General features: G+C 47.3%; 1 protein-coding gene across 1 annotated transcript; it reads right to left on the bottom strand.

Annotated features, from left to right (window-relative positions):
- Positions 1-378: 378 nt before the first annotated feature.
- hps1 (HPS1 biogenesis of lysosomal organelles complex 3 subunit 1) lies at positions 379-11,015 on the bottom strand (the record flags this gene model as incomplete). The annotated part of the gene is given in 13 exon segments (XM_007905672.2): positions 379-636; positions 1,310-1,392; positions 3,132-3,245; positions 3,997-4,141; positions 4,798-4,863; positions 5,905-6,036; positions 6,541-6,608; positions 7,271-7,450; positions 7,995-8,150; positions 8,676-8,737; positions 9,592-9,661; positions 10,162-10,264; positions 10,855-11,015. Coding segments are annotated over 13 exon segments (1,503 nt in total), but the record flags the coding sequence as incomplete, so codon positions are not given.
- Positions 11,016-14,326: the final 3,311 nt, after the last annotated feature.

The following is a 14,326-nucleotide window of genomic DNA, read 5'->3' as shown; positions in this document are numbered from 1 at the left end:
GAGAGTTGATTCCAGTCAGAAGAGCTGGGACCAGATGATCCCTGGTGCAATGAGGCTCTCCCCTGCCCAATAGCAGCCTGAGGCCATTGACCTGCAATGACCTTGCTCAAGGTTGAATGATCTTACAGTCAATGAGGATTGATGGAGCTAATCAAGGCAGCTTTTAGGGATCCCTCTCCTTTCCCTCTTCCTTTTTTTCAGTCAAAGGTTAGTGGAAATCTGGTACTCTCTCCCCCAAAAGGCTGTGGATGCCTTTTCAAGACTGAGGTGGAGAGATGTTTGTTAGGTCAGGGTATCAAGGGATAAGGGGCAAAGGCGGGTAATTGGAGCTAAGGTACAGATCAGCCATGATCTAATAGAATCGGGGAACAGGCTTGAGTGGCTGAATGACCTACTCCTGGTCCTATGTTGCCCCCACCACCACCCAAAGACCACTGTTCTCCAGCACAGACTGAGCTGCTGTTCTTGCTGCCTTAGAGCAGTGGGATGCGGGAGGGCTCCCACAGCTTGCGAGCTAAATCACAGCACTGCTGAATGATGAACTGCGTGGGGACCACACCCAAGTGGATGGTCAGCAGTTCAAAGCACTTGATCACCTCCGAGCTGTGGTTCTTGCTGTAATATCGCAGTAGTTTCCTGGGGGAGAGTGAGAGGCCACACATTAGAGACTTCAGACACCGCAAAGCCCTATAGCACAAGCCTGGGATCCTTACCTAAACTGAGGGTTGCACCAAGGTTCAAAACACATTCTGTACTAGGATAAAATGGAGGAAGCTGAGAATTACAGACCAGCTTTTAGGGCTAATAGTACAAAGGGTAATATGGTACCGGGGTAATGGCATACATGATCAAGACTATTTGAAACCTACGAGAGAATTCTTACCCCCTTCATCCCAACCACCCAGGGGTAAGCCAAGACATTGCTTATGCACCATGAGGGGACTTGGAACTTAGAACCTGGGATGTTGGTTGATAGCCTGGCCTCTTGGTGCAGATTTTACTGGTCCCAGGAAGCACTAGGAGCCTTACTGATAGCTCTGATGATCTTCCCTTCAGATAGGGTGAGGGCATTCGGACTGTAACTTGTCTGGCCTGTGACCAATCCCTCACCTGTCCTACATGTGGCTCAGTTAACCACTGGATGTTACAGAAGAGATTGCTGACTCCAGAGCAGTGTGTATAAACCTCCTCCCCTCCTCCCCAGAGAGCTGGTGTTCTATTACACCAATACACCTCTTTCTATAACCAGGCTCCACACAGGCTGGAGTCAGTCCTGTACCTCACCCCTGCTGAGGCTCTGATTGTGTACCTGTAGTAGTCTCCAGTTAAAATGCCGATGGGTGCTGAGTCGTCAGACAGCATGGGCAGCTCAATACCTGGCAGCTTGTATCCCTGGGCACACGGCGAGAGAAACACTCAGGTTAGGGCAGTACGGGGATGGTGGTCCTCCAGACATGAACACAAGACAACAACAACTTGCAATTACATAGCGCCCCTCATGCAGGGTGGTGTCCCAGTATGCTTGACAATGGCGGGGCACGATGCCGAGCTGGAGGGAGATGACCGTAGGCATGGTCGAAGAGGAAAGCCTTTAGGTGCGACCTGAAGATGGGGAAGGAGGGGGCCAAGCAAAGGGATTGAGGGAGAGTGCTCAGAGAAAGCCATTCAATCCAAAGGCAAATAGAACCAACTCTGGAACGAGGCATTACTTTCCTCCAGAACGAGGCAAGCTAACATTGCAAAATACACATAATCCACTGTTCACTGACCAGGGCAGAGCCACAAGCAGTGGCAGCTGCCCATTTCCCTCCTTTCCAGGAACATGGCGTGAAACGTGCTATATCATTGTAAACTGTATCATGAGCAGAGTGTGAGAGACACAAGATCTCCAGCAGAGCAGCAAATCAGCGATGACTAACGAATAGGCCAGAGCTTTCAATGATAATTTGAGAGTCGATTTAAAAAGAGCAGCTTCCATAATGTTGCAAATTAACAGGATAGAACGGCAACAACTTGTATTTATATTGTGCCTTTCACGCGGGTAGTGTCTTGGCGTTTAGCAGCCATGTGGCAGATTAAGAACAAGAGGGATCATGTTAAGAATAGGATGATGACGAGCATATTACCCAGAGGGAAAGATTGACCAGGAGTAGCAGAAGCTGAAGTGAGAGACAGGCGAAAGGTGGAGGTATATTTTTCTGGCAATACTAGTGAGACATTCATAAGTGTCAGGAGATAAGGATCTGACAGACTGGATGAATGCAGGAGCAATCAGTCAGTCAGTCAGTGTGGAAGAGTAGAATAGTGCAATGGAGGACGGTTCCTTGCCAAGGTCACACAGATTAAAATCAGAGGAGAAAAGCAAGAAAGACAATACAGTTTACATTTATATAGTGTCTTTCACTTATCAGGAGGACATCTCAAAACAATTCAAACCTCAGGTGAGTGAATTAATAGCAGTTTTGATATTAGAAAGAGCAATGGAAAGGAGAAGAATCAGAGAGAAGGGAAACTTTCAGTGAGGAACAGAACAAACCCTGAAGATAAAATGGGACAGAACCAGGATTAGGGAGTTCATAACAATAACACTAATATTCCTTGCATTTAATTAGCGCTTTATCACGTCTTCGAGACGGCTCGAAGAGCTTCACAGGAAACACTGTAAAGTGCAGTGACTGTGTTTTGTGAGTGAAACAAGGCAGCCAATTGCGCGCAGCAGTGTCCCACAAACAGCTATGGAGTGAGCGTCCAATTTTATTTGGGGGATTGTTGTCCAGGACAGAGAGAGAGAGAAACTCCCCTATCTTTTCAAATAGTGCCATAGGATCTTTAACATCCACCTGAACAGGCAGACAGGTTTAATGTCTCATCCAAAAGACGGCACCTCCGACAATGTAACACATCCCTAGAACTGCATTCAGCTTAGACTGTGTTATTCAAGTCCCGACGTGGGGCTTCAACCCTCGGTGCTTGTGGATAATTTGACTGTATTTTGAATAGATTATATATTATTCATGACATTGCTGAGCAACAAAGGGCAGTCACTGCTATGCGAGTGAGAGAAGGCTGACAGATCTCTCAACCTTGAGGAGTTTTTCTGATCTTTACTAAAACATCTGATCGATACCTACAGTTTCATTCTCAAACCAGAGGAAATAACAGCAGTAGTAATCTCCGTCCCTGAAGGTGAGTGTGGTGTATCCCTTCTGCAGGTACCGGCGTCCCAAACCAACCAGAGACCACACCTAATGACACAGAAGGTGCGTTGTTAAAGACAGGCCCGCACAGCTTAGACAACAAAGCAAGTCACAATTCATTGCCACTGTAACAAGGCTTGGCAAGTGTACCGATCCGTGCATGACCAGTGCTGAGTTTCCACTCTTGCAGAGAGAAGGGAACTCACACAAATCAAATGTAATTGCAAGCATTACAATGCTAAGGAATGTGAAGGATATGTCAAGGGCACGAGAAAAAGAATGTTTAGATTGATTCCCGGGCAGGGTGAAATGTTGGGCAAGTTTCCTTACTCCACACAATTCTGTTTACCTCTCAGTAAGTTAGAACCCGGTTGTTAGTCAATTGGTGGATCATTTGCCAGTCAATTAACTTTACAATATATTCTGTGAAGCGCTTTGAGACATCTCAGTGACATGGAGATGTTATGACAAATGCAAAGCTTTTTATTATTATCTAGAACTTATCTCGACTCTTATCGTGAACAACTTGCATTTATATAGCACCTTTCATGTAAGATGGCGTCCCGGAGCGCTACATAACGGATGGGTTGGACACGAGCGAGGGAATAGGGGGAGGGTATTCCGGATTGGAATATGAGAAATGCAAAATTGAAAGTCAGTCCCATATTCAAATGCCATCTCCCGAACTCACACAGCTGCCAGGCCCATTCAAATGAAAACTTAAAGCCTTTGAAACAGGACTTGATAAACCCAACCAGTGGCTGATTCTCCAAGTTTCTGCTCTGCACTAGGGAGTCACCTTGTTTTTGATGAAAGCCGCCACCGGCCCTTTCCCCAGCTCAGAGGTGGGTTTTTCAATCATGTTGATGGCAGGTGCGATCATCTGACCCGCTGTCCGATCCACATAGATGAAATGAATCAGCCCAGGAAAATCTTGCAGATGCGTACAGGCCAGGTTAAAGATAACAATTTACATTTATGTTGCGCCTTTCACGTCAGGAGGACATTTCAAAGCGCCTGACAATTTGAGCCTATGCTTGGGGGATGGAAAGAACAGACAAAAAGGTAAGACTTTGAAGGTGGGAAGGGGGGCAGGCGCGGCCAGGGACTCCGAGATGGAGTTCCAGAGTGGGAGCAGACAATGATAAATCGCTGAAACATGAGTGAACAATGGGACGAGCAAGGAGAAAATGGCTGATATAAAGAGGGCTTCGAAAAAAAGATGAGTACAATCCCAATTCTTGTTCAGAACAACTAAGGAGTTTGTCTCGTTACAAGCCCATCCCTGGGAGTGAGAGCAGGATAGGGACCTGCTCCTTTCTTTCAGAAAGGGGAAGGACGGCGAGAAAGGTTCATTTGAATCTTGCACAATTTTCAGTGTCACAGCCACATCTCTGCACAGGAAGGTTGTATATAACAGAACAAATTCGCCCACAAAATACACAGTCACTGCACTTTACAGTACATCATGTGAAGGGCTTTGAGACATCTCGATGAAATGGTAAGGCGCTGTATTAAATGTAAGAATTATTATTATAATAATAACATTGGGAGAGATTGTGTGGAGGGCTTTGAGATGTAGATATACTAAGATGGATATGAGATCATGGTGACGTTCCTCTTGCTCTTCACTAAGAGAAATTCCTTCCAGTCCATCAGCTTGCCTCTGAAAGTGACACAAACAGATGAGAGCACTGACACCAACAATACAAAGCACTGTCCCATTTATTCCTGGAACAATAAAAATACTTGCATTTGATATAGCGCCTTATCATGTCTTCGAGACGTTTCAAAGCACTTCACAGGATACACTGTAAAGTGTAATGACTGTATTTTGTGGGTGAAACGTGGCAGCAGTGTTCCACAAACAGTCGTAGATAGAAGTGACCAATTAATTATTTTTTTAAGGAATTATTACCCCTGAAAAAGCGATCTACCAATTGACTAACAACCGGGTTCCTACTTACTGCTACGTAAACAGGTGTGTGGAGCAAGGAAACTTTCCCAACATTTCGCCCTACTGGGAATTGAACACAGGTCTCTCGCTTGCGAGGTAAGTGCTCTAACCACTGAGCTACAAACCTGGTTCCAGCATGAAATTTCTGCTAATTATCCTGTATTGGGAACTGTTGAAAATCTAGAGGCAGGAACTTAGGAACAGTAGTAGGCCATTCAGCCCCTCGAGCCTGTTCCACCATTCTATAAGATCATGACCGATCTATACCTCAACTCCAATTACCTGCCTTTGCCTCCCCATCAAGGTTATCAAGGGATATCGGGAGCAGAGGAGAGCAACGAGGCTAACTACCACTGTTAGAGCTGTGAGGAATGAATGGATAAGCTACGGTTCCTCAGTCACGAAGAGCATAGAACATAAGAATCAGGAGCAGGAGTAGGCCACTCAGCCCCTCTAGCCTGCCCTGCCATTCAATAAGATCATGGCTGATCTATTCTAACTCCACCTACCCGCCTTAACACCATATCCCTTTATCCACAAGAGATCTCAGAGGGAACCTTGCTGGAAAGAGTTGATTCTAACTTCTCCTGATTTCTTCCGGTGACAATCGTGAACTTAAATCCCTGCTTACAATTTAGCCAATTAACAGGAATAACCGAACACTATTTATCTCCTCATTTCCTTAGGAAAGGGTACATTTTGCTCAGCAGCCCAGTCCCAGGAAGGGAAGCTCAGTGGTGGAATACATACTGCACAGTTTCGAGGACTCTGGCCTGGAGGTTTGAGGAGAGGTGCTGACACTCCCTGCCAGCCCTGAGCAGGAAGCGCTGTTGGTACACCGAGCACAGCTGGGACTTCACGTTACGACAGGCCTGTAATAGACTGCAAGGGAAGTCAACACGGTCAATCACGCAAAAACTGCAGCTGATACACACTCATCCTCCGCACGTCAGGAAAGCAGTATCTTTCCAACCACTGGATGCCACTTCAGCTTCAACCACAACAACACATTACATTTACACAGCGCCTTTCAAGTCGGGAGGGCGTCCCGCTGGACAGTCATGGAGTTGGACCCGAGCAGACAGTTCGGATCAGGGGGGGCGGAGGTGGGGGTTAGGGTTGGGTGGGGTTAGGAGGGTGCCCAAAGCCACGTCAAAAAGGAAGGTCTTGAGACATGCCTTGAAGGAGGCAAGGGAGGGAGCGAGGCGAAGGGATTGTGGGATAGGTTTCCAAAGGGCATCCTGCAACTGAACACAATCCCGAAGTGCCAAAGCAAAGCAGAGTTGGGGAAACATTCGGTATTCAAAGCTCTTACTCCAGGAGTCTCCGCCCCCTTCACATAAGTCCACAAAGCAAATATCTGAAGCACCTTCCACTTATACTCACTCGTGATGGTTCCCAGTGTCAGGTTTGGAGAAGGCTTTGCTCTTGAAGTCTGCCCAGGCGTACTGCAACTACACAATGATTCAACACATCATTAGCTTTTACAGGCTTGATGCCACGATCTGCACTAAAAAGATCAAAAGACATCAGGCATTATAGACATATGTTTGGGTGTGGGGGTGGGGCGGGGAGAGTTGGTGGGGGGAGAGGGGCATTGGACATGTTGCAATCTGCTGCACCAAAGGTGGCTTCAAACAGAGGCACCAATTTCACAATATTTCTTGAGGGATTGCTTCACTCAAATTTCTTAATTAAGAAACCTAAGTGAGGATGCCTCTGGTAACTGAAGGGAAAACCGCTGCCAAAATAGAGCAAGCCATAGCACATTCCCACCAGCCAGTGTCACGCACTTCCTGATTTCTTAATTAAGAAATACCACAAAATCAATCCCTCAATCTCTGATTGTGGGCAAGAGGAGCATCTCACTCTGCCCTCCTCCCTCCTCACAATTTACACATCAACAAGAGTGAAACAGCCACACAGACAAACTGGGCTACTACCGTTACCTCAGTGACTCTTAGATAAAACAAGTCAAATAGCAATAAAATGGCATCTCTTGGCTGCCGTGTTTCGCCCACAAAATACCCAATCATTCCACTTTACAGTATATTCTGTGAAGCGCTTTGAGATGTTTTAAGACGCACAATGCAAGGATTATTATTGTTATTGTTACCGGTCGCTCCCGGGTTGCCACAGCCTTGATGAATTTGTCCATCCTGTGCCGGAGATCCGCCATGTTTGGGTAAGCGCGAGGAGCGTGCCCAACTTCCTGTCCTTCATTCAGCTTCGCCTCCAGCACCGTGAATGCGTCTAAAAGCTGGTGGAGGGACACAGCGACGTGGCTGGACGGGATCTGTCAGATATCAAACAGATGTGAATCGGTGAAACCTGGCCCAACCATCCCAGCTGTAAGTCACCGCTTTGTTCTTCACACGTCAACTGGAAAATGTGATCTTTAAACTACCCAATTTGGCCACGTTCATTATCACTTTTGTATTCCTCTCTCCCCCACACCCCACACCCAATCAGGACCCAAAGACTCACAGGACAGACTTGGGAGAGTGAACAACTGCAAAACTAGCTAATTTACACTGGCGTGTCAGCCCAGACTGGGAGTCCAAAGTCCCTGTGTGGGGTTTGAACCCACAACCTTCTGACTCAGAATCCAGAGTGCTGTCCCACTGAGCTTCTCGGGTAAGGCACCAGAGGCCACATACCAGGAACAGGAAAAGAGAAAGGTAAGCTTTAAGAGAACAGGAGGGGAAGGGAGCAGAGTAGATCAGTGGTGTCTGAGGCATCACTCCCTGTCAGATGGAACGTGGTGCTGGGCATTTAACATCGGAGGGGGAGGAAACTCCCTTATATCTATAACTGCTTTGATCATGAGTCCTGCTGACCTTTGTGAGGAGCACTAGTGAGATGGCCGGCCAGAGGGACATACAGTACATGTTGTGAGGCATCATGGGGCAGTAGTGCTCCTTCAGATTAGCATCAAGGAAGATCCTCCTGGGAACAGAACTCTCTGAAGCTGCTTGCACTGTGTCCTCAGCAATCTAAACACAGCAAAGAGATGTCAGTAGTGTGCAATGCCCCTCTACCCCATTCCCCCAGCAATACAGATCCGTGGTCCAACCAGCAGTTAGACACACAAGACACCTCTCAAATGTTAGCCCTAGTTTGCAGGAATAAACCGGATAGCGTACACTATATTTAACATAACAATCCTTGTATTTGATAAAGTGCCTATAATATTGGAAGCAAGGTCCACACACCCATACAGGAGTGAACAACCAATTTATCTGATGATTGTTGATCAGGACACCAAGGAAAACTTTATTCTCTTTTTCAATATTGCTTCACCCACAAAATACAGTCACTCCACTTTACACTACATCCTGTGAAGCACTTTGAGACATCTCAATGATGTGATAAGGCACTAAATCAAATGCAAAGATTATTAATAGTGTCACATGATGGTGAGAAAAAATGGAGAAAAAGAAACTAGCAGAGACTTTTTGGGTTTAACTTGTCCTATAGGACAGTAAGTAACAATCAGGGCATAAATTACCATCACTTACCTGTATCTCTGAGTCAGTGAATTGGAATGTGTGTGAGCTGCTCCCTGCCATCCCAAGGTCTCCTGAAGAGAGAGGACCCGAGTCAGAGGTTATAGGTTTGTAGGGCACTCAAACAGCAGGAGCGGAGAAAGAGAGTTTAATATCCTAAAGAGTGTGACTGTAAGAGAATGCAAACATGCTATAAAGAGAAGCTCATAAAGACACGTGAATGTGGGTCCCCTCACAGAAATGCTATCAGCAGATCGTGCTGCAAGGCTATCTTAGGAACTGTTAAAATGAGTTCTTTATAATGGCTACATACAAATCATGCTGGCGCCTGATATACAACAGCTTGCATTTACACAGCGCCCTTCATGCAGGGTAACGCCCCAGAATACTTGACAGTGGCGGAGGACAACATCGAGCTGGGGGGAAGTGACCGTAGGCATGGTCAAAGAGAAAGGTCTTCAGGCGCAACCCGAAGATGGGGAAAGAGGGGGCAAGGCGGAGGAATAGAACAACATTTTTCCAGATTTTCGGAGCGTTGTAACTGAAAGTACGGCCACCGTTATAGCGCTCACCAAGCTGGAAGATCTCAAAGTGCATGACACAAAGTTTCTCCGAGGTGGAGTGGCATAAGTAGGTAAAAGTGACAGCTCATCTGCCCCACGATCACTCAAATACAGCAACGGAATCTTAACTTTTCAGGTAAATTTGAGGGTGAGAGAGGAATGTTGATGAATACACCAAAACACCCTGCTCTTCCTTAAATTAGTGTCATGGGAACCTCGAATTAATCTGAACCAACACAACATGCAGATGTTAAACATCTCACCCGAAAGACAGCATGAATGCTGGAACACTCATTTCTGGATCTATGCTGACTTTATAAATTCCAGGAAAGAGAACAGAGATGAACAAGAACTCTCACAAGTACCTGCTCCGTGTGGACTGGGAGAAGACTGAGGTGTGTGGAACTCTTCAGCCACCGTCAGGTCCTCTACATCCTGTTACACAAATGAGCATCAGTGTTAATGTAGAGACATTTCAGCAGGAGAGCAATCAGGACGAGGGTACAATTGATTTCCCCTCTCCCCAGCTCCGGGGGGGGGTTACAGCCCTGACCACTGTGCTGGCTGAGATTAGCTATTCAGCACAGATAATAATAATAATCCTTGCTTTTGATATAGTCCCTTCTCATATTTCGAGAATTCTAAAAGCCCTTCACAGAATATAAAGTGTGGTGACTGTATATTTTTGTGGGCAAAACGCAGCAGCCAATTGCGCACAGCAGTGTCCCACGGACAGTTGTGGATTGAGTGACCACATTTTATTTATTTTTTTATTTTGAAGGGATTATTACTCCCAGAAAACTGTTCCGCCAATTCAGGAACAACCGGGTTCCTACTTACTGCTGGTAAACTTACTGCCTGTACAGCCCAGAATACTTTACGTGTAATCTTTCTCCGTTAGCACCTTCTCCCCATACAAATCCAGGGAATCTCACCTTGCCAGCCTGTGTCTCCAGTTGGCCGTTGCTAGGATACATGTCTTGTGCAATTAAGATGAGCGAGAGCAAGTCTGAAGGCTTCACAGAGCTGGCATTACGACTGCAGAGAGGAATGGGAAGGAGAATTTAATAGTAATGGTAATGAATTTAATGCTCTGCAGGAATTAAAAGCATGATTAGCAATAGTGACATTAGAGCATTAATGGGGCTATTTCTATTCACAATTCACATACAGGAAGGCCAATGAATCCCAGTCATGATTTTCAAGCGACCTTCACTATTGAGCACCGGTTAACACTGGTTTATTCCTAAAATGGCCATGTTCAGAGAAAGTAACCGTAGTAGAACAGTACTTTCAAATAAAACTAATGTAACAACAACAAAATGACATTTGTATAGGGCCTTCCACGTCAGGAGGACGTTCCAAGGCGCAGGCAACAGCACAGAAGACACAAGTCAGGAGTGGGAAGGGCAGAAACCAGGAAGTATTTCCTTACAAAAGAGTTATTAACAGGTGGGATGGTGTTACCAGAGGCATGGCTGAATCCTGGACTCATTTACGAAACAGTGTGATGCCACAGGCAGCAAGAGGTGGGTACCAATGAGCCAGCCTAATTGTTCCCAACCTCTTGTAATAAAGATCTGTTTAACAATTGAAAGGCAATTGGGGATGTATTGGAAACGTGTCACCTGGAGAAGAATGCCAGCAGCTTGGTGTGCACCAGGATGAAGGCGTGCACCACCTCCTCGCTCGCCCGCTCCGCTCGGCCGTTTATCTGCTGCACCACCTGCCGATCCAGGAACTCGATGCAGCGCTCACACAGCTGTGGGTGGATCAAACGCTCCACTGCCTGAGACAAAAGTGTACGTCAGTCTGTGCTGAGCTCCCAGGTAAACAGCATAATGATAATAATACAGCGCTTTTATATTGATATACAGCAGCTTATCACTTCTTAAGACATCTCAAAGCACTTCACAGGATACACTGTAAAGTGAAGTGACTGGACTTTGTGGACGAAATGCGGCAGTAACTGAGCTCACACCCACAGCAATACCTCCAGGTAAATCACACTTATTGCATAATATTCAATAAACTTGCATTTATATAGCAGGAGATTACAACATAGGAACCATCTTGGGAGTCCTGTAGCTCAACACAACAACAACAACAACAACAAGATTCCATTTATAAAGCGCGTTTCACGTCAGGAGGACGTCCCAAGGCGCTGTACAGTTGGGTCATGACCGAGCAGGGGGGAAATGGTCAGGGGAGGGGAGGGAGGGAGCGAGGAGGGGAAATGGTCAGGGTGAGGGGAGGGGAGGGAAGGGAGGGAGCGAGGAGGGGGAAGAGAGTCGAGAGGGGTTAGGGCACTTGCATCGCAAGCGAGAGGACCGGGGTTCGATTCCCGGGTGGGCGAAACTGTTGGGAAGTTTCCTTCTCCACACACCGCTGTTTACCAGCAGTAAGTAGGAACCCGGTAGTCAGTTGATTGGTGGATCGCTTTTCTCAGGGGTAATAATCCCTTAAATAAAACTAACAATAATAATATGGTCACTCAATCCACACGACTGTGCAATTGGCTACTGTGTTTCACCCACACAATATACAGTTAATTTACTTTACAATATATTCTGAGAAGCGCTTTGAGACTTCTTGAAGACGCGATAAGGCGCTGTACCAAATGCAGGGATTATTATTATTATAAGAAGCCCAGGAAGGGAAGCACGACACTCACACGGAGATTTAGAGCACAGGAACCATCTTCCCACAGCAGCAGCTCAGAGCCAACACCAGTGTTTACACAGTTAGCTCAATATTTGAAGAATGGTTCTCGGGATTCACAGGGTGAGAAGCGGAAGGGAAGAAACCTGCACTGCTGCGCACGGCTTTCTAAATTCCAGCAGCAGCGCACAATATCATAATATAATCCTTGGACTCCATTGTTCAAACACATCAGATGCAACTGATGCTCCTCCCTCCGCCTTCTTCAAGGCCAGTCTCAAGACCTTCCTCTTTGACCACACCTTCGGTCATCCTCCCACTCGCCAACCCTCCTGATCCCAACCCCGGCTTGGGTCCAAATCTCTGACTGTCCAACACCTCGGGACTTCCTCCCAACATGAGGCCATTCATTTGTTTAACTCCATTTTTTTCTACTCAAATCTACTCCTTCCCCATCACCCACACCAATCCCCTGCTCTCTCCCAGTACCCTAACCCCAATCCCCTGCTCTCTCCCAGTACCCTAACCCCAATCCCCTACTCTCTCCCAGTACCCTAACCCCAATCCCCTGCTCTCTCCCCATCCCCCAATCCCATTCCTCCGCTCTGCCATTCCCTTTGCTCTGTGGGTCTCGGCCTAGAATCTAAATACAAAATTCCCATCACCCCCCCACCCCCAACTACGGCTTTTAAAAAACATTTGAGAAGCTCCTAGAATTAGCCGCCTAACTGAGGGGACATGTGCTGCCCTAAATCTTCTGTTTGGCTCACATTCAAGCCAAGAATGTGCCGGAACATTGAATTACTGAGATTTTAGGAACTTTGCAGAACCCGAACTTCACAGAAACCAGAAATTACTCCTTAGACCCCACCCCTCCTCTGCCCCGCTTTAACAATGCAGTCAATTCACGTTACAGTAAATTCTGTGAAGCGCTTTGATACGTCTCGAAGACGTGATAAGGCACTGTATCAAATGCGAGGATTATTATTATGATAATGTTTCCTCAAAATGTACATCTCAGCTTGGCTCAGTCTCTCGCTCCCAGGCAGAAGATTGCAGAGATTTTTATTTTTGGGGGCAATCGTGTGTCTGACTCGCAGAAACACATTGCGGGTACACAAATCAGAGATACACATATTGTATAGCGTGTACACAAATGTCCCCTGGTCTGGAATGGGATGCACACTCTCTCTCTCTCTCCCTGGAGGAATACATCCTGATTACTTAATGCTGGAAAGTATTAGGCGCAGGTTGGCAGGAGCCAAGGCTTGGGGGGACCCCAGAGTGTGCGTTGGGGTAACCGCGGGAGTCTAACCACCTAAACCCACACAGCTCGGCCATTGATATCACTGTCCGGCAGCTTTCCCGCTGCTTGTCCAGCGAGGACCCCCCTCCCCGTTAGTTAGGGCTTTGGCTGTGGGGTTACCAGGAGCCGAGGGGGAGGATTCCCGGCCCCCAGTGACTGGTCGGCCCTTCCAGGACCTGCCGATGAGCCGGGCCGGGCTGTGCTGCCATCAGCAGTGAGTGCCCTGGGACACTGCGGCCCCTCCTAGTCAGGACCCGGACTGGAGACCGGCACAGGGGGGGGGGGGGCTGGATTCCGACAGTCCATTGCCAAACATGTCACCCTGGAGCCACTCACCGCACCGCACCCACTGCCCACAAACGATAGTCACTAGTTGGTCATTTGACATCCAACAAGTGTGGGTTTGAGCCTTCGCTATGTGGATGGCGGGTTACAGAACTCTCTCTCTCTCTCTGTTTCTATTCCTCTCTCTCACTCTCTTTCTATCTCTGTTTCTCTTTCACTCTCTGTGTCACTCTTTCTGCGCCCCCCACCCCAACCCCCCCCCAAGGCCTGAGTCATTCACCCCCTCTCTCAGACTCTGTATCTCCTTGTATGAGTGTGTTTGTCTCTCTCCCCAGAACCCGAGTCAACTCAGTCTCCTTCTCATTCATCCCCTCTCTCACACTCAGTCTCTCTGTCTGTCTGTCTCCCACTCAGTCTCTCTCTGTGTCTCTCTCACACTCAGTCTCTCTCTCTCTCTCACACACACACTGTCTCTCTCTCTCTCTCTCAGTCTCTCTCTCACACACTGTCTCTCTCTGTCTCACACTCACTCTCTCTCTCTCTCTCACACACACACTCTCTCTCTCTCACACACTCTCTCTCTCACACACACTCTCTCTCTCTCACACACACACACCCTCTCTCTCTCACACACACACACTCTCTCTCTCTCACACACACACACTCTCTCTCTCACACACACTGTCTCTCTCTCTCACACACTGTCTCTCTCTCTCACACACACACTGTCTCTCTCTCTCTCTCTCTCTCTCACACACTGTCTCTCTCTCACACACACTGTGTCTCTCTCTCACACACTGTCTCTCTCTCTCTCCCTTCTCTCACACACACTGTCTCTCTCTCTCACA

Source organism: Callorhinchus milii, unplaced genomic scaffold (genome assembly GCF_018977255.1).
Source record: "Callorhinchus milii isolate IMCB2004 unplaced genomic scaffold, IMCB_Cmil_1.0 Scaffold7, whole genome shotgun sequence".
Taxonomy (NCBI): Eukaryota; Metazoa; Chordata; class Chondrichthyes; order Chimaeriformes; family Callorhinchidae; genus Callorhinchus; species Callorhinchus milii.
This window is presented reverse-complemented; position numbering and strand designations above follow the sequence as displayed.